At 38.7% G+C, this 27,934-nt stretch overlaps 1 protein-coding gene across 1 annotated transcript; it reads left to right on the forward strand.

The window, feature by feature from the left end:
- The first annotated feature begins 871 nt into the window (after nucleotides 1–871).
- Nucleotides 872–27,091, forward strand: LOC145766604 (adhesion G protein-coupled receptor A3-like). Its single transcript, XM_082578322.1, has 31 exons — nucleotides 872–919; nucleotides 1,255–1,370; nucleotides 1,596–1,682; nucleotides 2,381–2,452; nucleotides 2,746–2,817; nucleotides 3,222–3,293; nucleotides 3,456–3,625; nucleotides 6,272–6,384; nucleotides 6,796–6,925; nucleotides 7,524–7,714; nucleotides 8,838–8,951; nucleotides 10,070–10,228; nucleotides 10,923–11,087; nucleotides 11,341–11,469; nucleotides 12,203–12,285; nucleotides 12,559–12,845; nucleotides 13,385–13,551; nucleotides 14,290–14,423; nucleotides 14,756–14,861; nucleotides 15,647–15,798; nucleotides 16,077–16,169; nucleotides 16,347–16,505; nucleotides 16,691–16,787; nucleotides 17,093–17,206; nucleotides 17,661–17,708; nucleotides 18,803–19,076; nucleotides 22,773–23,008; nucleotides 23,112–23,267; nucleotides 23,670–23,794; nucleotides 24,124–24,341; nucleotides 24,849–27,091. The coding sequence occupies exons 1-31, from the start codon at nucleotides 872–874 to the stop codon at nucleotides 25,439–25,441; spliced, it is 4,680 nt and encodes a 1,559-aa protein (XP_082434448.1). The 3' UTR covers nucleotides 25,442–27,091.
- The last annotated feature ends 843 nt before the right edge of the window (nucleotides 27,092–27,934 follow it).

The raw sequence follows: 27,934 nt of genomic DNA on the forward strand, positions 1-27,934 counted from the left end.
TATATATATTTTGTTTATTTTAATTCATTTCTATTTTAAATTAGATTAAAGGGGACCTGAAATGAAAAATTAAAATTTTTTTGGTGATTCTTTAGTGTTTAAGTATTATATTTTTTGAAAAATTTTTTTGATATGCCTTTTTGTTTGGGAGATATAACTAAATGAAAATCGGCCACCTGATGGCGCTATGTGTTTTGTGACGTCATCGGCTGGCAACCAAGTAAACAGCTTCATGCATTTGCCTTAGAAACGTCGCATAGGTCATTGCATATTGAGCATAAACAAGATGTCTGAAACAAGACAAGGATTTCTCTTTGAACCAAAAAGACGGCGACTTGACAGCGAAGAACATCATTCTGATTCGTGCTCTGACAACACCAGTTCAGACAGCAGTTGGATGGAAAATTTGCATTGAAAAAAATGCAGGAAAATAATTTGCTTGAACCAAGTGGTTTATATCAACTAAAAGTAGCCTATGTATTCAGAGTTGCCTAATATGCCTTTGCCTACCCTGCCAATGTTTTACTGTCTTACTGACCTGTTTCAAAGACTTGTTTTTTTCTCGCTTTGCTATTCGATCCAAACGCCCAATCGTACTCACAGACCTGTACCTAGGTCGATCGAGTTTTGTGGGTACTGTAATGACAGTGGCTTTCACATATCTTGAAAAATCAAAGACAGAAGAAACAGCTTCAGGGATGAGCAGGTGTTTGGACTTGGTGCCTTGTAGCTCTGCCTGTAGATCGCGTTAATAATCGCTGGCCAGAAAATGATTGCTGCACACACGGCAGTGCTTGTTTACAGGTGGGTTTTTGAGTTTCATTGCTGAAATCCATTTCTTCAGCTTGTCGTCATTATTCAGAGGTAAACGATGAAAGATTTGACGATTTCCCGGTTAGTACGACCGGGAGCCATACAAGTAGCCACCATTTTAAGGGTGTAAAAACTCCCTTAGCACAAAATTGTTCGCTGTTTCGGTAGCCTACGCGATTTGTTCCTTGTGTTTGTACGCAAAACAATAGACCTTGGATGCTGCTTTGCCAGCCAATGACGTCATCAAAAATTTTGACCAATCAGAATCATTCAATTCAAAAAAGGTTTTTTTAGGTTTTTTTAATTAATGGTAACACAAAAAATAAAAAAATTGTTGAAAAACGTTTTATTTCAGAAAGATCTACAAATACAAAAGCTATGTATTTTCGTTGCAGTGCACCTTTAAAGATGTTTGATTTCTATCTAAACAATATTTTTTAGTTTTCCATAGATAAAGTTGGTGATCCAATTAATGGCAAAAGAGCTTTCTGCGACCGTACGAGCAATTATCGCGATGATTTTGCTGATTACACTCTTGGAGATAATGTTATATCAATGTAAGTGGCTATCTTGCATAATGCATATGTTTGTTTATGTTGACTTGAGTCATACTATGGTTTTATTGTAAATGCCATTAGTGTGTGGAAAATTTGTTACTGGTAATATAATGTGCTCAGTGCTCACTGCTCATACTAAAATTACTCAATTTAGCTAAAAAAATATAGGAACTAGTTTTTTGCAATTAGATGCTTAGTTGTGACATTCAATTTTTTTGTCTCCAGTGACTTGAGCAACAATGAAATAACCGAAGTGACAGATGACTTCTTTCCTTCTAAAAATATTGCTAAGCTGAAGAAAGTTCTTGAACTGTAAGCAGTTTTGGAGACACTTTTTGCTTAGGTTGATGCTATACACTTTAACTCCCCTGAAATATGCATTATATTTAGTTTTAATATTACCGATTACCATATATATTCATGAAAACATAAATAAACTCACATTCAACATCATTGGTGTAATGGTGTAATTATTAATATTATGCAGTGTACGACTGTACATTAGTCAAAAATTTAGATGTGTATAACTGTATATATATTGTTTCATTAAAAATATTTGGTGCTATGATCATCTTATGAATAATGTAGAAAATATGTAAAAGTTTTAACTTTTGTTGAACATGTTTTATGCTAAGTTACAACCTTCAGAATTATTCACTTTACAATTTATTACTCAGATTGACTGCGTGGTGTGGTCAATAAGAGTTTTCTACATGTTAACAGTTGTGAACTAAGCACATGGAAGTTGAGCAAGTGACAACTGAACTAACAACATTTCAGCAAGTAGCTGCAAATTGGCAAATGATGAGACTGAGCAAGTAACGACTGAGTAAGCCGACACTTGGCTTGTCACAAGCAAATTCAGTTTAGCAAGCGATAACTAAGCCAGTTCGATGCTCGGTGAAAACCTCATTTGCTGACTTGGACAGTAGCTGAAATGTACTTGCTGAGTTATCGCATGCCGAGTGATCCGACGACTTGTTAACAGCTGTTTGTTCGTGTCTGCACAGATCGTTTGTAAGAAATAAAATCAGCTACATTGGTCCTGGAGCTTTCCAATACTTTGAAAATCTCCAGAGCTTGTAAGTTGTTTTAATCTCTGCTTGCATTTTGTTATTTTTTTTCTAAATGTTCCAAATATTTTTTACATGTCGGTAATATGTAACTGTTGTTGGTAATTAAGATTTTATTTTTGGTGATACCTTGCTTTTACCCACATCTGTTGAACTTTAAGCTACCCATTGTATGGATTAGCGTACCATTTGGAAACAAAATGTTGTTAAATGTTAATGCAAAATTGTAGCAGAATCTATTAACAATTTTTCAACACTTCAATTGAACATTTGCTTGACTTATTGTTTTTTGCTTTATCTAGAAATTTAAGCTATAACCTGATTGGCCGAATCAACAAGGACATGTTTATTGGACTTGAAAAGTTGCAAAAGTTGTGAGTTGGCCTGAGTTCATTTATGACATCAATAATTGCAATTAAATATACTCGTATTACAAAATGAATTTCCTTCCTTTCAAGTTTGTGTTTACCTTGAGAAGTATGTCCCTGATAGCAAAATCTGTCATTTTTTCATTGATTCAACGTCTGCAGACGTGTAAATATAAAATTTTGCCACCTCCACTTGACTTTTTCGATTTGACATTATATATTGTAGTTATAATATAGTTTTATGTTTAATGGCAAAGTTTGTTTCTGAAATAATGTTTTCAAAGACGCATCATTCTTTCAATAAAAACATCAATATTTACCAAACAAACAAATATTTGCTGTAGTTCTCTGAAATGTTTGTAAAAATCCAATTAAAGGTTTTAGTTTGTTTACGTTCTTTTACTTTGCAGGTTTTTAAAGTACAATGTTTTCCCCATAATCCCTGGAGATGCTTTTCAATATTTGAGTTCACTCAGAAAGCTGTGAGTTTTGTAATGCGCATCTTCGCGAAATACTTAACTAAGAAGTGATTGAGTTTATCAAAGTGTCAATCAATGCTTTTGGAGTGCCTGAATTGTGTAAGGTCCGTATTATTTGTTTTACCATACAGGTCTTGAAAATTTGTTTCATTTTTCACCTTATAGTGACTTGACATCTGACTACTTGGTATGCAACAATCTAATGAAGGATTTCGTTGATTGGTACCTTAGCAAACGGGCCGTCCGGAACCGTTTTCGACTGGCCGGAAACTGTGAGCTTCCCGAAGATAACCAAGGGGTATTGTTAAAGAAGCTCGAGCCGGAAAGTTTAAGTGGTGAGTATGGGCCCTGGTTGGTTGGACTGTTTTAGTGACTTTTATTTTTATTTTGGTGATTTATTTAATGTTGACAGAGTTTCTTTTTTTTGTAAATGTTGCTGAACCAAACATGCCCTTACCACCTCACTCCATTCGCCTTCGCCAACTTATCAACAGTTTCATTCAACCCAAACAAGTTCATAAAGTTGTATTCCTTTTGTCTTTCAGCTTCACACCACACATTGCCCTTGCCATATGACTCTCTCAGTTTTTCTTAAAATCGCCAATTTGTTTTCTCTTAAGCGCCATGTCTCACTTCCATACAGCATTGCAGATCTCACGCAAGTAGTATAAATTCTTCCTCTCATTTTCAACGAAAAGCTTCTACAACATAAATTATATAACAACTCTCGTCTCAAGTTTCCCTGAATTTCACCCAACCAAATCTCACTCTTGCAGGCACTGCCGCTTCACAACCACCCCTGGCATTCAACCTATCTCCTAGATAGCAAAAGGCATTCACCGATTTAACTTCGTCATTCAGCTTTTCAACAAGACCAACCATTCTCAACGTTGAAAAAAACCTGAAAGTTACATTTAATTTTCCGACCTGCATGCAAGCACGACTTGGATTCTTTCACTATTTACAGATGTTGTAGAATGAACCGTTAAATATATATTCACACAATGTTTGGTTTTATTTTAGTTGCAGTGTCGCATACATTTGTTTCTTAAGTTTATCAATTATCATGGTAGTGGTACGCATTATAACAATTCCTAAAACACATAGGAAGTTGTTAACATGATGCTGTGGTGATCGAACTGCGTGGATTGAGGAAATCTGATTATCGCAAAGCTGACTGATAGACTTAATGCAAGCAATTTTAAAAACTCAATCACTTCCTTTAAGTTTTCCGTTCTGTAAATAACACTAAGCTCGTTATTTTTGCTTCAGATAGTTTGTGACGTTAAACCCACGTCGTTTATTTTTGGGTTCACATTTTCAACTTGACCCTTGTACTTAAATGAACGCATTACACGTTACCGGTACTCTTGCCCAGGGCTGGGGAGCCACTGCAAAAAAGCATAGGCTCCGGCTCCAGCTCCGGAGCTATCAAGCATTCATCCACTAGCTCCGGCTCGGGAGCTATAAATTTTTAAACAGCGGCTCCATGCTCCGGCTCCATACTTTATCCGACTTATTCTTTTAAGCGGTATTCGCTTAACCGATGTTTTTACTTTACAGTTCCGGCAAAAAAATCTTTACATTCAGTCGGCAAAAAAAAAACTTTACATGTAAAATCTGCAGAAGTTCTTGGCTTACTGTTCCCGCCAAAAGCATTGCGTCACAAAAACAAAAATTGCTCTGCGTGCGTAGTGTTGCTTTCCAGCTTCGTGAATAGCAAGGGGGGTGAAATCGCACAAAATTTTTTATTTTCTTAAAGTTTCGAGGTCTTGCAAAATTTTTTTCAAAAACTAAAATGGGTCGAAAGAAGAAGCAAATGGAAGAAAAACCTCGTGCCTTGACTTTGTTAGAGAAGATAGATTCTTTGATTGCTGTAGCCAGAGATATTGGGGTCTCAAGAGGCAATTTATCAATTAAAAAGGTGAAATATTCACACATTGCAAAGATTTTGGTGATACATTGCCTCTCTGAAGACCCCAATATCTCTGGCTACAGCAATCACAGAATCTCCCTTCTCTCACAAAGTCAAGGCACGAGGTTTTTCTTCCATTTGCTTCTTCTTTCAACCCATTTTAGTTTTTGAAAAAAGTTTTGCAAGACCTCTAAACTTTAAAAAAGTAAAAAATTGTGTGCGATTTCACCCCCCTTACTATTCACGAAGCTGGAAAGCAACACTACGCACGCAGAGCAATGGCTTTATGGCGAAGTGTTGCCAGAGAGTAGCTAATGATGTAACTATAACCGTTTTTGTGACGCAATGCTTTTGGCGAGAACAGTAAGCTAAGAACTTCTGCAGATTTTACATGTAAAGTTTTTTTTTTGCCGACTGAATGTAAAGATTTTTTTTTGCCGGCACTGTTCATCAGATTGGATTTGGTTTGAGATTTCAGGTTTTGATTCAAATAAACGATTGATACGTTGAAGCTATATACTATTAACCGATTTCGTCTATTCAATACTGGAGCTGGAGCTGATAAATATTTTGTACCTCCAGCTCCGGCTCCACAAGAAATGTTTAAAAAGACTCCAGCTCCAGCTCCGGAGAAAATGCTTGGCTCCTGGCTCCGGCTCCAGCTTCGGAGAAAATGCTTAGCTCCAACGCTCCAGGCTCCAGCTCCCCAGCCCTGCTCTTGCCGCTTATGCACTTTTTCTTCTGTTCAATTTATGCCATAACCAGAAATTCACTTGGTTTGACCGTGGCTACTTGGAGAATTAGTGAAGATCTTTAGGCAGTCTTGGACATGTACTAATATAGGTTTGACTAATATAATAATAATAATGATTTATTTGCATCAGACAAAGCTGTCCATATCCAAAACAAAACAACAAAATATTACACAAACTGCAATATAGTTGCTATAATGCTGGTGATGTTTCTTGTAGGATCAAGTAAATACTTGAATGTGTCAATTCTGGTTGTTGAAAGATATCTAATGTCTTCGAGTAAAAGTAAAAGATTTCACGCATTGTTGTTGCAGACCAGATTTCAAGACTGCCTTTTCTCGAAATCCAACCCTCACACGATCAAATTGTATTTGAAGGCGATAGCTTGCCCATGAACTGTGAGGGAACGGATCTCTTAGCTTCGGAGGTAACACGACGTAGAACCTTTATCGGGTTGTTTTTTTTTTTGCAGGTTTTGCGGGGCATTTCTATACAAGCCCCACTGCAGATGGCTGGCTACCTAGCCAGCAAATCAATTACTTTTACATTGGTTTGCTTGGTAGCTGCACGCATGGCAGATTGCACATCGGATTTGCACATAAGTTTCATTCTCGACGGTCTTTCAGTATTATCGCTTCCCAAGTTAATTTTGGCCGACCAACCCCACGTCTTCCTAATAATGCTAATTTTTTTAGACGTATGATCCTCTTTGCGTTCGATTTGGGTCACTTCAATACATTAACTTTTTGAGCAATTTGTTAGTAGTTTTCTACTTTACAAACACAGACGTCATCACTCCATTACGTCACACTGAAAAACAAAATTGTTTTCACTGTAGGTGCGTTGGAGTCTAAATGGGGATAATGTGAAATCAAGTGCCGGCTTGTACAAAGAAGATGTCATTTACAATTTCAACAGAACTACTCTGTCAAGTCATATACAGTTAAAAGTAGCCCCAAAGTGGTCAGGTATGCAATTAACAATCTAACAAACGTCTGTAGTCTTCACTTGTGCTTGTGAATTGGTGAAAATATTGCCAGTGTGGGATGACTTTAGTTTTATTTGAATCCACATATGTTCATTTTGAACAGTCTCACGTTGAAGTTAATCTACGCTGCCTGATTTCAAAAGTACATCATCAACAAATACTTTCGTGCATTCACATACTCACATAGGCCTACACAATACACTTTTACACATACATACTTATGTGTACAAGTATTCCAGGAATAAGTTGTAGCACATGCAAAAAAAGTGCTCAATGCAGCTAGCAGATCTAATAATTAAAAAAAATTAAATTGACTAAGCCGTGTGCTATTCGTATAAGTACATACTTTGGTCGAGGGTTAGAGGCAATTTTTAATTGCAGTTTTGTAATCAAGTCACAAGTACATGGAACAAAGCTGTTTTTAAGGCATTCAGCAAAACCTAGTTTTCTCTTTCCTTTTCTCCTGTTTGCACCATGTAAAAATTCTTATATTGATCAATGTCAAAGGGTTTAAACTTTGCTATGTTAAATCAAACGTATGAACCAAGTAATCACCCAACACCGGCTTGACATGTTAGGAGCATGGAACTGCACGATCAGGTCTAACTACTCTCACGATTTCAAGCACGTGAGCATCATGGTACTTTGGAGCACCGCTGTCTACTGCGACAGAAACAAGATTGTCAACCACTTCGGGGAGTTTGATTGGCCAGCCGCCATCAATGGAGCTCATGTCGCTCTCAGATGCCAACAGCCTGATAACGTTTTAGTAAGTCTTCTACACAATATACTGTAACGCTGAATTTCTTACATTGGAGAAACACAACGAAACGTCGTTTTTGCATATACTCTGCTACAATCAGATGATCTGATTAACATATAATTATTGTGTTTTGATATATATAAATTTATAATTATAAAGTTTATTATGAATCAGCTTAGTGAGTTTTGTCCTTATAGATGGATTTAAACATACCGCGTAAAATGTTTTCATGAAAATTAATTTTGGATATCTAAACTCTTATTTTTTGTGAATTTCAGAATACATGCATGTATGTATGTCTACTGTCTAGTTTTAATCCGGCGACGTCTCCGATACAATTTTAAAACTAATCACAAGAAACAAGCGGATTTGAACGGTGATACGTTTAGAGATCGCACCATTTTTCAAACTTGATACCGAATTTAGCCAGTAATCTTCGGAATTGGTGGTTTTAACGAAGCCTTGCTTTTTCGTGCTAAGGCTGCCTTAAAATAAACAGTCAAAACTTGTTAATAGCATACCAATTAACAAAGTCATTCACTACATCACACGTAAATCAAAACCGTTTCACTGTATATTATACATGTTTTGTTGTTTGACACTGATATTACGTTGAAAACATCAATCGAAATAAACGAGTGGCTCGAATCTGTGGAACACTTTTTCTTCATAATCAGCAGACCTGCTTGCTGTAATAAATTCGAATTTTGCTGGTTGCGGTATAAATCTAGTTGCTTATTAGCTTTGCTGTCCCGTCGTGAGAGATTAGATCTTGCAAAGCAGAGAGTCAGGCCACAGTATGTCAGTATCCATCATTTTTACATTGACAAAGCTTTGGTAGAGAGTTTGCTTTGTTGAACCATAGTGAAATAAAACAAAGTAACTTTATTGGGTTTAACATGATGTATTACATAAACAAATATAACATAATTAAAATTAGAAATAAACTCTAACGTTTTCGACACGTACGTGTGTCCTCATCAGGAATTACATTAGGAATTTTAATTATGTTATATTTGTGTATGTAATACATCATGTTAAACCAATAAAGTTACTTTGTTTTATTTCTCTATTTTTACACTGATTTAACGTCGGCAGAACTGCTTGGGAAATGACTTTGTTTTCTCAGATCAACGGTGTGAACCAATTCACAGCTAGACGGTCCTGCCTGGATGGAGGGAGATGGTCGGTGGGCGACTACTCAGCTTGCCAGTATGCTGACGACGTTGCCCGTTTGTTAGATGTCAGTGACTATTACAGCATATACGTATCTTGTATTGCCAGCTTTAAATCATTTTAATCGTGTGTTTCTGCTTAATGTTTTTTTTGTAAGATTCTTGGGGTTGGAAATAATAATGCTTTAAACAATGTTTTATTGTTATTTTCAAGAAGATGCAGCATTTCTTGAAATGCGCTTATTTTTTCTGTGCTATCACAATTACTACATATCATGAAATCGATGCAAAAATACAAAAAGTTATTTCTAAGTCAATCATACTTAGCTACTCTCACGGCAGAAATGCAAGAAATCAGATAAAGTTTGTCCGTAGCTTAATTATCTGCTTTGAAGTATAATTACGGGTTGTGCTGTTGTTCAACTACTTACAACCAAGCCACGCATACACTACTTTCAAGTCCTGCTATGAGAGAAGCGTCGAAAGGCATTGATATTCAGTAAAAATGCATCTTGTTTTGGAAATTATTGTGGCGTATTCAGTTCATTGATGTGCATCGCACTTAAGCTAATATGTCGCCGAAATAGCTCCACAGATAACATCTCGCGTAATGTTAGTTTACTACTCTACATGTCGATGAACTCCTGCGCAGGAAAAATCGTTCTAAAATCAGCCATTATAGATCGTAAACTTCTGTCTTTAAGTAGTCGTTTCGCTTCAGTGATTTTAGCGATCACCCCAACTTTGACGTCACAACAGTGTCATGTTGTGTGGATGCCTTGGTTTTTTAAGACATACCTTAGAATTTGATTACCTTAACGTTATTTTATGTTTAATCTTGCAAAAATGAACATTTTCCAAGTTTGATTCGTTGAACGTAGAAAACTCGCAGTCAATCATTGCCATGGGAAACCACTAAAAGATTTATTGACACGCTTGCTTTGCGTTCTTCTATCACATGAGGGCATCACCTTTCTATAATGAATATGTGATCTACCATTTCCCGACGCTTGGTTGAGTGTTGACACTTAAAAAGTTGCTAGTTTGATAAATGGGCTTGTTTTCGTCGATGACGTTGACTGAACAGTAGTTGTGGGGTCAAATACAATTCATAGAGGTTCTGTTGCATGAATATATCAAATTTAACATTTTACTACACGAAGGTTAACGTGTTCATCTTTCTCAGAATGCCATCCATCAAAACTTCTCTTCAGACAACGCACTGGCAATTTGTCGTTCCACCACCAAAGCGCTTAAAAGATTGACCATCAGAGAGGCGATCGGCGTGGAGAAGATGTGCGATTTTGTGCAAAAGTGCCGACAATACCGATCCCCATCCTATCCTGTAAGTTTTCAATCACCAAAAGAAACATAGACATTTTGAGAGCAGTTAAAGAATACCAACAAAAGGCTACTTGACTACATGAAAAAAGAAGACTTATTGGCTATAATGAAGCTACACCCAATTGCAGCAACAATAAAATCAAAAATTTTAAACCTTTTCGGCCATACTAAAAGATCAAAATACGGAGCCAGCAAAATCTGCATGGAAGGTAAAGTTAACGGAAAAAGAAAAAGAGGCAAACCACCAAGACGATGGCATGACAACATCCAGGCATGGACCGAACTCAGTTTGACGACAGTGGGCGAGCTAGCTAAAATCGGTGACTCAATGGAAACAGTCAGATAATTCATGTTGATTGTTGATGCGCAATCTGCTGCACCCGGAGATGCTGTAAAGTCGGCATTGGTTGCTAAGTTTACCCATTACAAAAATTCTAAAGTTACAATATTTTGATGTTGTAAAACATATATTTATCAGGCAACAACTAAATGAGAAAGAAATTGAGGAAATGCTAAAGACGTTGTTGTGCTAATCTGATTTATCAACTGATCTTGGCAGGAACCCTACCAGCAAATCGGTTATTTTTTGTAAGGACTGGTTTTCTCGCTGAAACTGATTTCACATGGGTGTTGTCACTGCATATGTTGGCATGTCCATGTTCTGTAAATAACGTTGAAGATGTTGCTGTGTTTAGAACGAAATGGAGAAAATCTTGGTTGAACTCACCAGCAAAAGTCTCACGTCGTCATCAGAGATCATGATGATCTCACTGCTTTCTCATAACGCCTGTCACACCTTTAATGAAGTCATCAAGGCAACAGCAAAGCTTTTAACCTTCAACACAACATCTTTTACTCAGGTAATTAATGCCCCACTTTTACATTCAGGTGTATTTGTTGTAGTTTCGTGACTGACTAAACCCGAACCTGCTTCTTCAAGGATACATTGAATTTAGTTTGCGTATGCCTGCTCATTCGGCTATGACCTTTAGCGTCTGTCTGAAGTTGAACCACTTTAACAAGGACTCATTTTACCAGCCGGGTTACAGGTTTGTAAATTTGTAGCTGGGTATTATGTTTATGTCCCATTCTATTCATCTTTCTATTCCACAGACGACCCCGAACATAGCCATCGCCGCCTATAACCTTCCTGAAGACAGCGAGCGATTGCTGTGTAATGTCACGTCTGGTGTCACAGTTGACGTAAACTGCACCAACAAAACATACACGTCATTCGAAAAGGTATGTCCATATTGATGTTTTGAAGAAACGTTTGTTTTTAGACTGAAAAAGCCTTTCTGGATGCTGAATCTTGGCAGTTTCGCATACTCGTAGAGGCTTTAAACCTCTTCAAATTTTAGCTTGCCGTGTCTAATGAACTGTTTGTGCTCTAGATGCCGTTGAAATGAGAATTCTTTCTTAAAGTGCGTTGCTTAACTGCGCAATCTAAGATTTGAACCATCGTTTCTTTGTCAGCCTTTCGTTGCTTCAAAATTCAAGTGTCCAATCATTGAGATATTTAGGAAATCTATAAAAGTTTGTTAGATTAAATTAACTGTTATTATTTTCACTAACGGAACAAAATGCACTTTCTGTGCTCATTTGTTTTTTGCTCAGTTATAGTTGAGAAAAATTAACTGTGAATGGGTATTGAAGAAGGTCGTCAGACCACTCGGCATGCGACAACTCAGCAAGTATATTTCAGCGACTGCTAAGTCAGCAATGAGATTTACTTGCTCGGTTCGGACTTGCTTGGTCATCGCTTGTTAAACTCATTTTGCTGACTTGTGACGTGGCAAGCTTCGGCTTGCTCAGTGTCATCATTTGCCAACTTTAGCCACTTGTTGAAATGTTGCTAGCTCAGTTGTCACTTGCTCTACTGCCATTGGCTCAGTTCACAACTGTTGAGTTATAGGTGACTCATTGAAGAATAATCCATGCAAAAATAACTAATATATTTATTCTAATATTTCAGATTTCACAACCGGGAATATTTCTTCCATTCATGGCTGCGCGAGAGTTTCACCAGAATCATAATATACTTCTCATTGTCTATCGGTCCGTAGCCTTTTCCTAATGCCAACTACTACGCTTTAGATCAATGATTTTAAAATATCGTTTTTTTTTCTTTGAAATTTGTTGAGACATGATTTAAATTGTAATTGATCACTCAAGTACTCAACTGTCAAGACATGAATTAAATTGTAGTTGATCACTCAAGTACTCAACTATTAAGACATGAATTAAATTGTAGTTGATCACTCAACTGTTAAGTGGCTTGATATTGTCGCCGGACTCGATTACAACAAGCACTTCATTTCTCTTGTTCAGAAACGGAACTCTGTTTCAATCAAGACACTCCCACACCATGAGCCTTGAAGAATACGTGATTTGGAACGTCAGTCAATCGGCCAACTCTTCCAACTCTTCTGTGGATGACACAACTGAAGAGAGTGTCATAACATCCCCCGACACCACTGAAAAGTCTCCGGTTGGTCGTGAAGACAAAGCAACTCGTTACGTCACCGTGTCTGACGTGTACTCGGTGACGATTCCTGGCATTGCCGAGAAGAATCTCACCAAGCCGATAACGCTCATGTTTCTCACCAAGGAGAGAGGTATTTCAACCTGTAAAAGCTGCTGCCTTTTTAAACGTTTCAACGTTAATTCTTTCGTTCCTAAACTTAAAAACATGGTAAAATTTATAACTTTTGCTGGACTGAGTTTAGCTTCGATACTGCCACTTATAAAAATTGTTTGTATGGATTTAGCGGTCCCATTAGTAATATTAATTTTGTCTGATTGCGGTAATGTTAAATCCTGGGAAAACTTGAATCGAATGTTCGTAATAATGATCATATTTTATTTTGCGCCCATTGCGATAACATACAGTACTATGCGATCACATATAACAGGAAGCAGCGAAGGGACATATTAGTCTTCGAATCAGCTGCTCCCCATATTTTGGCATGCCATTAAGTGTCTTTGCTTAGACACAACCGTGTGCTCTGGAGCGGTGTCGAACCCACGTCCTTTCGGACGTCGCGCGGACGTTCTCACCGCTCGGCTACGCAGCCGTAACCTTTACAGGAAATATGCAGATTTCTTAACTCTTACTTTTAGTGACCATGCAAACTTTTTTTTGTGCATGTATCAGTGGATAAACGGCAGTTTGAACATTACATGGCCTTGTGGAATGGCACCCAGTGGCGTAGGAACAGAGGTGAATGCAGATTCCGCAGCGACAGGGCCACCATCGAACAACAAAATAGGAACATTACCATTGTGGAATGCAATGTGCTTGGTGTGTTTGCAATATTGAAGGTAATGACGTCAAAAATAAAACAGCCAAATAAAGTAAGATTTATTATTGTTCTTTATGTGTACCATGCGGCTTTCCTGGCCTCCTCCCACGCAGCCCTTAGCTGACACATAAGAGAACGCCAAACAGTGCAGTGATTTCCGAGCTTGCAGCTGTAGATTGTTCAAGAATGATAGTTAGCAACGTCCCGGTCAGACTAAGATGATATTCGTTCTAGTCCGGAATGCGACTTGCTGCATTGCGATCTATGTACTTATCTTTGAAGAAGAGATAGGTTGATTTTAGAAATCGAAAATATTTTTGCTAGCAAATGTTAAATTCCTATGCTTTTCTAGTCTGCTGATATTTCTGACCTTGCTTACAAAATTATTCATAATTTGATTAATTTTATTTTATCTTATTTATTTTGATAGTTTTTAAGAATCTAAAGACGTCTGTTTCTCGGCAGCCGATTGTAGCAAGAATTGACAGCGATAGACACCGCGTTCCGCCCATGAGGCTGGGTTAGTGCTTAGCCTTGTGCTGATAGCCGGGAAGAACGCTCCTTTCACTAAAGACGTCTGTTAATATTTCCAAAAATTTTAATGAACCGTAGTATCACCGGACCATTGCTGCTTGAAGTTAAAAAAGGGAAAATTTAGAATGCGATTGAGGCAATTAGGCATGTTATGTGGTTTGTATTGACGGTGATTGAAAAGTCTGCATGATTATAACCGTACATTTTGTTTGATTAACATTAGAATCTTGAAGGAAGGAAGAACTTAAACCAACCTAATGGGCCAATGCAATCTGTGCACCCTGCTGTGTATGTGGGGACATCTCTTCTCTGTCTGTGCCTTCTTGCTGTCATAGTCACGTATCTGCTATTCAACAGGTATGGTGACAGTGCTGCATGTTATGTAAAGTTATTTATCTTACAAGTGTTACATCGTATATTCATATGTTATACATTACAATGATTTCTTCTCGTTGACGAACAGGATAGAGCCGTTTCAATAGAAATATCTATTTAAAACACATTTAAGAAATGCCTGAGTGATGTTTTGTTTGGGTTATTGTGCTATCATTTTTTGTCAACGTCATACAAATTTTAACAAGCAAACCTAACTTGTGAAAACCGTCCTTTTTTTTTACATTGGATTAAATTTAAAAAATGCGGATTTTTGCCAGCCGAGAATAATTATTTTCAAACAAATTTGCTTGCAGCTTAATAATATCCCGTGATGCCAAACACATGGTGGTCAACATCTGCATTCATCTGCTGTTGGACGCACTAGCCTTCACCATCGGCATATGGAGGGTGGATGACAAGGTCTGTATCTGGTTGACATTTAGAGCAATGTGTCATGTATTTTTCTCTCTTGGTTGCAACAATAAGACTTTTGATGTGTATTGGACTTTTTGATGGCTAGGATATGTATTACTGTACCTTGAATCAGAATAACCTTTCCGTAACCTTTGAACTACTGACGTAACTGTAATTGCTGAGGTCGACATCGTAAAACTGTTAATTGAAATTGATGTCATGATGCCAACAGCAACTTTACCATTCATTTTGTTGAACTTATTGATGCCCAAACTGTAAATATCGTTGAATGATTGCAAGCATACTGACACCTCGCTAGTGAATATCGGCAAGATGATTCATGTCATCTTCCTCTTTCTGTAAATGTGGTGCCGAAGAACAGACCGAAGACCACATCATCAATGACTGTACCATCTTCAAGCCACCTAACGGATGAAGGTCTGCGCGTCATGGATGATGAAACCAAAGACTGGCTGCTCTCTAGTAGCCTTCCCGTGTAGTCCGGAAACATCGTGAATCTGGGGTAGAAAAAAGAATAGACCCTGTCCCTCGGCCCCAGAGGCTCAGACGACGACGACCAAAGTGCTTTTTTTGGTTAGACAAACCAGACAAATCAATCAACCCAGACAAATCAATCATTTTATACATTGATTCAACGTCTGCAGACGTTGAATCAATGTAAAAAAACGGTTGATTTGCTGTCTAAGAAGGGGTACTTTTGGTCAAATGACATGATAGCATTCGAATCGTAGAAGTAAAGCTCTATGATTTTATTACTTTTACTTAACCAGGTGCTTTGCCGTTGCTTTGGCATATGTCTTCACTACGCGTCGTTGTCTGTCTTGTTTTGGATTGGTCTCTCTGCCCGAAACATAAGCAAGGAAATTGTGGCTTCACAGCAGCCTGTGTCGGCGGATCCGAAACCTCAACGACCGATACTACGGTGAGTTGAACGACTCAGCCAGCAGAAGTCCGTATTTTTATATCGTTTCAACGTCGCTTTCAGTTTTACTAACAATACGCTAATGATGCGCCGTCGTTATAAAATGCAGTGCAAAGTTGTTTTTTTAGCAAACTAATCCCGTTTTCAACAACAATGTTTTTTTGATAATCACGTATATAGGTATCACATTTATTATGACCGGCGTTTGAAATGTTAAAGATATAATTATTTTCACAATCTTGTCCATCCGTGTTGTTTTGATCAATATTTTTTTTTAGATTTTACCTCACTGGATGCGGAATTCCTATTATTGTCTGTGGGATCACTGCAGCTGCGAAGATACAGAATTACGTTGGCGACGAAAACAAATAGTAAGAACAAGATATCAATTCATTCTCACTTGTCATTACCCAGACAGCAAAATCCGCCATTTTTACATCGATTGAACGTCAGCAGACGTTGAATCAATGTAAAAATTACAGATTTTGCTGCATGGAGAAGAAAATGTACGCGATTTGTCCACATCACTTGTCACTTTGTCTTTTCAGCTGCTGGTTGTCATGGGAAACAAGCCTCTACGCGTTTTACGCCCCTGCCGCACTGATAGCGATTGGCTGCCTTCTGGTGCTGTTACGAATCCTTGCCACGCTCAACTGCAACAATGCCAGCTTTAAAACGCGCCGGCATTACAGAAACACCAGCGCTATGTCAGTGCCATTGTCTGAACTGTTGTCGTTATTAGAATTATAAAAATTTTTATAAGATTTTTCGTTCTAGAACTTGTGTTGAGGCGTATCGCTCGTCAAATTGAAGTTTAATTTATTTTTGAAATAGTAATGTGCGAGTGCGGTGTGTTATGTATAGGCTTATTTTTAACTTCTGGCCTTTTCAGAGGGGAGAACACTCCTTTGCAAGGAATTGACTCGTCGTATCATGGCAGCACCATACACGACGGGTCATCATCTGGTATGCTGCACGTACACAAAGAGGTGATGGGCTTATTAACAAACGCTTGTAATGGCCGATGAACAGAGTATGTTGAATTAGTAGGAAGCTTCACAATTTGCCCACAAAATACATCTTGAAGTTTTGTTTATCCTCAACTGTTTGGTTAATAACTGGATGAGGGTTGTCTCCAATCGACCACACAGGAAATTGTCAGGATCATTTTATGGATAATAATTGCAAACTTTCATGGAGTTCATTGATATTTCTATATTCTTAGCATCCAAATTCAGAAAGTTTTAATTGACAAAAAAACGATGTATTTCAATAAAACCTCTTATCCCAACAGATCGACAACGAGCAACCTTACCGCACCCGACTGCGTGGTGTCGCCCTTGCGCTTGTTTTCTTCATCGTCACCTGGCTGCTTGCTGCTTTGTCCGTCGCCGCGCCTCAGATGCAGGTATCTTCGCTGCTCATTCATCACTCAGCTCTTATAAAAAATTGCCAGGCTGCACAAACTTCGCGTGGATAAAGAATGTTTATATTGTTTATACCTTCTTGGAAATGGCGGTTGCAGTTATTGCAATTGTTATAATATATACATGTTTATTTTTTATGTTACATTGACACTTCGTATTGTAAAATTTGCAGCTGCAACTGTACATTAGCATTACAATTGCGGTGTTTTTGTTTTGCGACGACTAGTATCCGCTTGTGAGTTACAGATGTAAAACTATGATTTTTTGACCAGGCGTTTGCAAACTTTAAATCATTGTTGAAAAGGACTAATTTTGGTGGGTATTCCTTTTGTTGAGGGTTGGATACAATGCGTCGTTGTTCTCGATCATAAACTTTCATAAAACTTTCAAAAAAATCAAAAATGAACTTTTAATCAAGTGAACTATTTCTTCCAGGGCGCCATGTCCACGTCTTCTGGCTTGCAACAAACAACTTTTCTCTTGGTAAGTGGTTTGTTAGACCGAAAAGTGACGTCAGGTAGCATTTATGCATGCAAGGCCTGCTCTGATAGCTCAGTGAATAATATTAAACACCCGGCTCTGCGAACGAAGAAACAGCAAGACCAATCAGCTTTAAGCACTGACAGCTCGCTGTTTAGCTATGACAGTAGTGAATAGTGTGTAGAAGTATAAATTTAGTGACAGCCTTTCGTTTACCGTATGTTGGTATTCACACGTTCTTGAATGGTAAATACAATTTATACATGCACGATTGCACGTTGTGCATCAGGACAGAGTACTTCGTATGAATAAAGGTCTGGTGCTGTGAAAAATACACATTTTCAAGTGATGAACTACTGCAAAACTCAACGCTATGAATATACAATTATACAATATACATACAACAATGTGCAATATTTCTCCACCACACATTCGAACACTGGCAGCAATGTCGAACTTGCATCAGCGAGTTCTCGACTCAGCAGAAATATCTTCCAATAGTTCAACAAATAAACCAAGCACCAAAAACCTCGCAACTTGTATCAAGAAACCCCCGACCCATCCCCAATTCACATTACAACGGAGTGGCAGAACTTCTGAAATAACAAAACCCCTCCTGATGGAGAGTTTATCACAGATCCAACAAAACCTCTCCCAGGCTTTGACGCGGCTACCAGAAAATCATGGTCCACTGCAAACCTGCGAAAGAACAAAACAAACTAAAACAAATGACAACCTTAACCGATGAGGGATGACAACTCAACCAAACTGCCCATATCAGTCTACAGACCATCTTATATTGGAGTGCTCAGTAACCAAACTTCAAGGAGGATACCTCACAGCCCACCAATGCAACAACGTCATGGATTGTCCAAACTCTAATTGAAGACTGCTTGAACTTATAGCGTCATACGAAACAACAACTGCATTTCTTCAAACACTGGCGTTTTGTACGGCTCTAATCACCAGCTAATTTGTGAGATGTTCGGTGTCTTACAGCACCGGATGTCAATGAATTTTAATGGTTTCAATAATAACTAAACTACATTTTTCCATCTTATGACGTTAGATCTCATGAAATCGTTTGGTTTGTTCAGGAGTCGGCCTCTTCTGAACAGTCGGATGCCGCTGTGGATCTCAACGCCATCTTTTCATATATGTTTGCCCTCGTTGCTATTGGCACTGGAGTCTTCATGGTGATGCAGCATCTCTCATCCCGACGAGATGTCCTCGCCGGATGGAGAGCTGCGTTGAGATGTGGAAAGCCAAAGTTCGCTTCTCAAGTCGCCGGTCGTCATAGCAACGATATCGATCTCATTTCAAATATCAAGCCGAAAGGGCCGAAACGGGAAAATGCTCTCACACCAAGTGGTGAGAGATTCATATGTTTGTAATTGACTTCCTCAGTGAACTTGCCTTTGTTACTTTGAATGCACAATAAGGATTGCGCGAATGTAGGGGAGACTCGGGTAAGTTGGCCCAGCAAAATGAAAAATTGAATTTGTGAGCTGATAACAAAACATATGTTAAAGCGAATGCTATTGAAGAGTAGAGAATTCATCATTCTACAAGTGGACATATTCTTGCATCAAACAAACATTCTTAGGTATATAATTTTTCAAGTTTTCCGAAAAAAATAAAATGGACCATCTTGCCTTCCTGTGCGGGTAATTTGGCCCACCATGGAAGGTAAGTTGGCCACGTGGGAAACACGTCCATCTACGGTGGTTATGCGTCTATTCAAAGCCGATAATTCAAAGTGGTAAATTCAAAGCCGATAATTCAAAGATAACAATTCAAAGCGGTCGATTGAAAGCCGATAATTCAAAGACGACAATTGAAAGCCGGCAGTTCAAAGTTGACGATAATTAATCCGCTTGATTGGAAAAGTCAATAATTGAAATTAATTAATCTTATTGTGATGTGATAAGAGTGCGAGCTCGTACTGTACTCAAAAGTCCATCGTTTTGCATTGCTGAAGTTAGTCAGAAGTTGAACAAGGAGTAGTATGGATGTTTCTTTCACGAAAACGGAAAGAGGAAGGAATAAAGCATGCCATGGCGGCTACTGCTATAATCACGACAGGGATAGTAAGCTTGGTGAGGGGTTAAGCTTCTGGTTGTGTGAAGAGTATTGGAAGGAAAATAAGTGCAAAGCAAGAATGCATGTCTGCAATGAGAAGGCAGTGAAATTTGTTGGAAAACATAACCACGCTCCAAATGGTCAGCGTAAGCAGGTTTTGGACGTTTGTGCCCAGGTTAAGTTGCAAGCAGCAACGTCTTACGCTACAACTCAGCAAATCATTGCGGCGGCAACAGCAGATTTGCATCCAAATGCAGCAGCTCAAATTCCTGAGGAACGTGTTTTGAAACGCAGCATTCAGCGAGCCAGAAGGCAAGTACAAAATATTCCTGTGGAGCCGTCAAATGCTGAAGAACTGGTAATTACATTAGAATTCAGGAAATTGGATGATGGTACTGTGTTTCTGCTTTATGATTCTGGGCCTGGAAATGATCGCATATGCATTTTCAGTACCCAGCGTAACCTTGAACTTCTCTCTCAGAGTCAAAGCTATTTCTCTGATGGAACGTTTAGCACAGCTCCAAGCCATCTCTTTCAACAGCTATATACCATCCATGCTATTGAATTAGGCATAATTGTACCTCTTGTCTATGCTCTTCTTCCGAACAAAACTGCTCAAACCTATTGTCGACTTTTGCAGGCTATAAAAAACCTTCGACCTCAAATAAATCCAATGTCCTGGATGACAGACTTTGAGAAGGCTGCAATCAATGCCATTCAAGACAATTTTCCCGCAACTTCACTGACGGGCTGCTTTTTCCATTTACAGCAATGTGTTTGGCGTAAAATACAGCAATTTGGATTGGTAGCAGCTTATAAAGAAGATGATGGAAAGTTTGCAATGAGTGCGCGGAGCCTGGCAGCACTAGCTTTTGTACCAGAACAAGACGTTGAGAACGCATTACAAGCCCTAGTGATAGATGAAGAATTTGATCACCGAATTCAACATGTAGCTGATTACTTTGAGGACACTTGGATTGGCCGACCAACTCGCCACGGGCATCGAAGACCTGCTGTGTTCCCAAATGAACTTTGGAATGTTTATCAGCGCACTTTGCGTGGAGAGCATCGTACCAACAATAGCATTGAAGGGTGGCATAGACGTTTTCAATCAACTGTCGGTTGCTTTCGTCCGTCCATCTTTCGCTGCATCAACGCTCTTAAGAAAGAGCAAAAACATAACGAAGTCCCAATGGAACGTCTTGTGGCAGGCCACGATCCTCCATCTCGAAAAAGGAAATATGAACAACTAAATAAACGGATCCTTCGCATTGTGCAATAGTATGATGCTCGAACAACGGCTCAGTATCTGCGTGGAATTGCTCACAACTTTGGCATGTAGTTTTCTTGCGAACTATTTTCTGTTAGAATTGTCGGCTTTTGGTATGTAATTAAATTGAAACTGTTTTCTTATGAACTATTTTAGGTTTGAATTGTCGGCTTTTCTCTGTTTTGTTTTTTGTCGTTAATCTCAGCTTTGAATTATCGGCTTTTAATTGACGGCTTTGAATTTTCGTCTTTGAATCGTCGTCTTTGAATCAACCGCTTTGAATTTTCGTCTTTGAATCATCAGCTTTGAATAAACGGCTTTGAATTTTCGGCTTTGAATTGTCTGCTTTAAATTGTTCTTTTTCTCCTCCGTTCTCTTTAAAAAGTTCTCTTTCTCCCCAATTTTATTTTCTTTCTAATTATTTCTTGGTTTTATAGAGGCAGACATACCGTACATAATTTATTCTATGTATGCATTCATGTATGGTTTATAATATAATCTACTATTAGGCTATAATGCTGTATTTTACTTCAGTAAACTTTTTTTACATGAGTAGCCTACACTAAATAAGCTTTCGAAAATAACAAAGGTTGTATCAAACATCATGTAGTTGGAACGGCATGCCTTTATTCCTAACGATCTAGTCACCTTAACGATACTGATAGGTAGGACCTTGTTTGCAATAGGCTACAAACCCCATTTTTGCATGGGTACCAATATATATCGGAACATTTTTTAATGTATCTCCGAAACGAGGTACGTTTTAGACCGTCGCTTGAGAAGTGGTTGATACACATTTCCGCGATTGGTTTTCTTGATTAGGCTACTTAGCCTACTATTATTACCATATGGGTTAGGAATAATTTGTGGCATAAAAACGATGTTAGGAAGTGTATTATTGTTATTGATCGCTTAATGCTGATGTAAAGCCGCGATTTACTTACTTTGGATACTTGATGATAGGCTACTTCAATCTTGCAAAAATAAGTCATCGTATTAATTAGTCAATTATTATCATTCTATATAATACCTCATGAAGGCAAGTTGGCCATGGTGGCCAACGTACCCACCCACGAAATGGGCCAACTTCCCTGCATGGCAACCACATTGCAGAAACTAAAATTTATGTCAAACTATCGAGCTTCTAACAACGGTTTCACAGTCGAAGTGAGCCTTAATAACCACTCTAGCGCTGCACTCACTAAATAATAACCTTTCTTATAACTTATAGTAAGAAAAAAATCACTCGACATCTAAAAAATTCTAAAATTTCAAAAATCGTGCTCACATGTTTATACTGCTTGCTAGAGCCTCCCAACCTGGTGATAAGATAGTTTCAACAGCACTTTCTCAGTATGCGTACGATACGTAACAATAACTATTTTAGTTAAAAAATTATTTAGAGTGGGCCAACTTGCCTACTGGGCCAACTTACCTGAGTCTCCCCTACATGTGATTTTTTAAACTTAGGCGAATTTAAACTGCTTTTGCAGTTTTGGGCTATAAAAAACCACGCACTTTCACACTTTGCTTCTGGTAAATACCATCTGCTTTTCTTACCCTTGTGACTGGATGGTTTCAATGAAAAAATGGTTGACGGCAGCTAAATTTTTACTTGGCCTCTATGTTCTCACCCATTTTAGTCGAGACAGCATGCGTTGATGAAAGAAATGTGATTTTCATTAAATCAAATTACATCTTTTACCACCGAGCAGTGACGGAAGGAATGACTTTGGAGACAGTGCTCCCTGGAACCACCGGGGAGGAGACCTCCCAGACGAACCCTGCCTCCATCAGGTCGCGCTCGGATCCGCAAATGAAGAACGCGATCCATAATGGAACGTTCATTGTGAACAGCGTATGCAGGGAAGGCAGCTGCCCTGTCAAGTTGGAACAGAAGAAGGAAACCGAGATGATCATAATCTCCCGCTCGAACTCATCGTATATGCAGGTAAAAATCTTTTCCTAAACTTTAATCAAAACTCTTTGTCTTTTAAGTTTCATCAAAATTCTTCTGGAGACGTCGAAACAACGTTTATATGTTTATTCTCCAGCTCCCAGATGGCAACCGAGTCTTTGTGGCATCCAATGGTTCCCATCATGTGGTGGATCCTTACCCAAGACACAGTCATCATCATGGCAACCACCATCACCACAAACACCATCATTCTGCGAATGGTTCAAGACCGATCAAGATGACCAACCTCCAAGTGAGTACAATCTAGAATAGATCGAGAGAAGCATTGCGATAATGAAAGAGCTGAATACACATATTTGCTCAAATCGACGGAGTCTCGCTTGAGCAACTGAGTTGCATAATAGTGATCGGTCTTCTATTGTTCTTCGAAGATAAGTCGTGTAAAACGTTAGGTTACGCTTTCCCAATCAGCTAATGAGTTTTTTGCATTGGTTCAACATCTATAGACGTTGTTTTGTTCACGTTTTTTAAAAGCAAATTTATTTTCTATTTCCTATCACAAACAAATACCCAATGTTCACATCTGCCTCAGCTAAGCAAAGCCGAAATGACTTTTGTGCAAGACCGATATAAACGATTTCGGATATTACCAGCAAAGCTGTTTATTGACCAACAATGTTTACTGACACGACAGTACGCGCAGCACGAGTCGAGTATGACGGAACACAGCTTCGATGGCAGTCTGATCAACATGCACACCATGCCGGTGGTGCTGCAGCACAACCAGCCCAAGATGGACAATGGGATGGTTTATAAGAAGTATGCTGTGCTTCCTTATTGAAATATGATACCCGTTTCAAAGTCAATTGGTCGATGATTTTATGACGTCTAGTTTAATTGAAAGACGATGTTGCTGAAAACATTTATTTTTACTAGCGCTGTAGATGAAGACTTAATTTTCGAAACTTTTGCTGAACATGAGTCTAGTATCTACAGTTTGAGCTCTTTATTTTGTGATTTTATTTTTTCTAGGTATTTATACTGCAGTTGGGAAAAATTTTAACAGCCTATATTTTGATAGGAATGTTTTTGCAATAATTTTCGCTTTAAAACGCTCCATAACTTTTGCAATCGATATTAATTCAAAGATACCAAAGAATTCGCAAAAACTTGGAAGCGAAGCGGAACCGGCAGCAGAAGTTGACAGTGCTGAGGGAGTACGCCCAAGACCCCCTGACCAGCAACGATGAAGGCAAAGAGTCAACTTCCTCAGTCAGACACAATGAAAGAACCCCCCTACTTGACTATTTAGAAAGCGATCCCTACCACAATGATGACAACATCAAAGACTATCTGGCCATCAGTGGTGAGCTAATAGTGTAACGAACGACTCTAGCTTTAAAAAGGATGGCTAGACCGCCATGGTCACTTGGCAGCTTTCTGTTGTCATTTACTTGTAAGATGCAGTGTGTCTTCATTTGATTATTTTTCTTGCTAATTAAAGGATGATTCTTTTGCTATTGTTATGTTGTTACTGAATTGTTAAGCAAAATACATCAATCGATTAGAACAAAAGTATTTCCGTTTTATCGGAAATATTTTGTTGTAAAAGTTTAAAGTTTTGTTAAATTTTATCCTGTTTTAATAATTGAACTTGAAGACTTACGGTCAAATTCTTTTTTATAATACTCATACTGAGCAAGAAAACCATGTTCTTTTTACATTGATTTAACATCTGCATACGTTACATCATTGAAAAAGGACGGATTTTGCCTGCTGGGTAAATTCATCCTGCGCAGTGTTTGATTTTCTCCGATGATTTCATTATTTGTTGTATTCCGCACAATGCAACATGATGCTAATTTTTTCGTAGAATACAAGAAAGCCGATTTGAATGAGAAACTGAATGGAGCAAATAACGAACAGCCAAAGTATCGGACTCTACTCATTTCTTCTCCGAATCGGAAGCAAGAAGAGGATGAGGACGCGAAGCCTCGGATCAACCACATTCCTCCTCGGAGGCAGCGTGGGAGTGGAAACCCCAATCTCGCATCGAACTACAACAAAAGAAAGTCTTCTCACCGGAGCGATCGAGCTGCCGCCGAGTTCGACAGAAGGTACAGAGACCGTCCGTCGACGTCTCGGCTCGTCAAACAGCAACCGGTCGTGAACTCTCTGCCTACTCCCGTGGGTGACAAAGCTGGAGACGCGAATATGTCGCTGCACGGCATCGTAGAATCGAGCACTGCGCTGCCGTCCTCGACTGGTGAAACACAGAAAAGCCACAATTACCTGACAGCACATTCTGTTCTGAGCAATCCCTTCTACGTTCCTTCGCGGAAATCATCAAGGACTGAAGCCACGCCCGAACCACAGCCGAACAGTTCCAATGCGAAAGACATTGAAACTGCTGTCGACGAAGGCGGCTGTGGTGATTCCTCTGCTAGAAATGAAACAACGGTTTAATTCAGCCCCAGATGACGCGGTCATATGAATGAAAGCCGCCAAACAAGACATTCTGCTAATCAATTGTGTTGTGATATATCAAACGAACATTCCTGTTTTATCTTCGCTTTAAAAGGTTGCAGTGTATTTTTAAGAAAGCGGTCATTTGCAATGACTCTAAAAAGTGTGAAGTGTTGCTCAAGGGCAATGACTTTACATGATCCTGATCATCCACACTTTTGTAAAATATCGTGGCTAGTTGCTGGATTTTTTAGTTTTTTTTTTACATTGCACTATGCCTAGTAGTTTTATACATTCGAGCCAGATTTTGGAAGTGGCGATGCTTTACCAGGCATTCCGAGCAAAACAGCATTAAGAAATGTTTATTTTTAATTATTGTGTGCTAATTGACCTTTTATATGTTATGATATTGTTGACAGCGATTCGTTCATCTTCGTCATTGTTTGCTTTTCCTTTTCTGCTCAATCGGCGTGAAATTATGATAAGAGCCTTGATACGTGTGCGGTGCGGTTCTAGTGTGCTTCGCTTTTTTATGCTCAACATTTTTACAATATCGTTCAAGTTTTATTTTTCATCCTGTGTTAATGTTTTCTTTATAAACCCTGCTGACGTTTTTGCAGTGAATCAAAAGTGCAGAAATCATTGTGCCACAGAAGAAACCCATACGGTTACTTGAATAAGCCGCGTTGATTATTTCGTGAGTTTACTTGTTTCATGACTAAAAGTGTCACCAATATTTTGCTTTCGGAGCAGTATTTCCGTTTATCTACGTGATTTTTTGAAATCTTTCACTCGTCACACGGTCGCGACAATTCATGACGAGTTGCGGTAATGCGTCTTCAATCGCGGAAGATAATAATTTCATTTTTAGGTATTCCTCGCATCTCAGAAGAAATAGTTGATATTACCATCAAAAGTTTGAGCCTACGATATTTTGAAGACAAATATTTCGATACTACAGCTGTTTCTTACTGAGCGCACGTTTCGTTAATTGTTTCGACGTCACACAAGCGCAGTAAAACGAGCGCTACATTAATCAGTTACGTTAGTCACCTGAATTGCGGTAACAAAAATATTCAATATGCACTGCTGCAGTACGTTACGTAGCCAAGATCCGCATGCGACTGTCTGGTAACGCAAACTGTTAAACTTTACAGCTGGTTTTCACATTCCTTGGTGCAGACTGTTGCTTCAGTTTTTTTTTTTTGCTTTTCAAATTGATCGTCACCAGTGCTCTTGATTGTGCTAATGTAAAATCGCCCTCGTTCAGGTACGGTGCCCTGTTGCTTTGATAACAAATAGTGACACTGTTAAGATGGTACTTTGTAGCCAAGCATGCCTTCGCAGTTTAGTATCATCTTTAAACTATTCAAAATTGCATTTTTTTGCGTTGGTATAACGTTATGATGTTGTCAGCTTAGTTGCTGATAATCAGGGACTGCCACTTTGTTTTGCTATTTTATCATTGTGCCTAAAACTTTTGTTCGCCTTTTTCGAGCTTGCTGCAACGACTGAGTTTTATTTGTTGGTATCCTGTCAGTAAATCAGTCTTTTTTTACATTGACTCATTTTGCTGGCTCGGTAGCGTTTAAAGTGACAAATCTTGTTGCAATTCTACCTCGGTTGCTAGGCTTTGTGCGATTTGAATAGAAATGCATAGTTTGTAGAATTGTTGTCGTCGTGGGTGATTTCAGTTAGAAAGCAGACCAAGTATGTTTGCAAATCATAGAAGAAAATCTGGACAAGAATCAAAGACGTAACCCAGGCAGCGAATCGTACCTTTTTATACATTGGTTGACGTCTGCAGTTGAATCAATAATGAAGAACTCGCTGATAATGTAGCAAACTTTATTGACTAGACAACAAATAAGTCGTTTTTTTCAATTGATCGAAGGTGGTGGGTAGAAACGTAGATTTACCGTATTCGCTGTGACGAAAGATGTTTACTGAGCACCTCACCACTGGCTTGAGGCTAAAATGACTAATCGGAATAAAGACTCAAATCAGTTTTACGCTTTAAAAATTACGTTTAGCGACACTTGAAGCAATGGTCATCACGATTTCTTGACGATGTTCACGTCAACAACGAAAACAATGAAAAATTTCCAAGAGAAAATGGGTTTACAAGACCACCCAGACTCATCGATCTGTTTCTGCTCCGATGGCACTCGACGATTGCATCGCAAATGATCTTGACCACTTGAGAAAAGGAACTTGCCAACCTGTGTTGAAATCTACATCAGGCAATGTTACAACACTCTTCAATGTGTTGAATTGCAGTGCACCTTTAATGCATGCTGCAACCAATGATGCATGGCAGGAAGGCATGCTCTGTCGCACTTGATGATTTTCAAGTTTCAGTGGGGGACACAGTGGCACATCAGTCTTGAATTAAAATTACAAAAAATAACTATTCTGAAATAACAAAAACGGTCAACTCCAGCATCAACACTTGCGAAAATTCAACAACAGTGCACTGGTGTGAACTCGCGC

This window comes from Aplidium turbinatum, chromosome 1 (assembly GCF_918807975.1).
Source record: "Aplidium turbinatum chromosome 1, kaAplTurb1.1, whole genome shotgun sequence".
Lineage (NCBI taxonomy): Eukaryota > Metazoa > Chordata > Ascidiacea > Aplousobranchia > Polyclinidae > Aplidium > Aplidium turbinatum.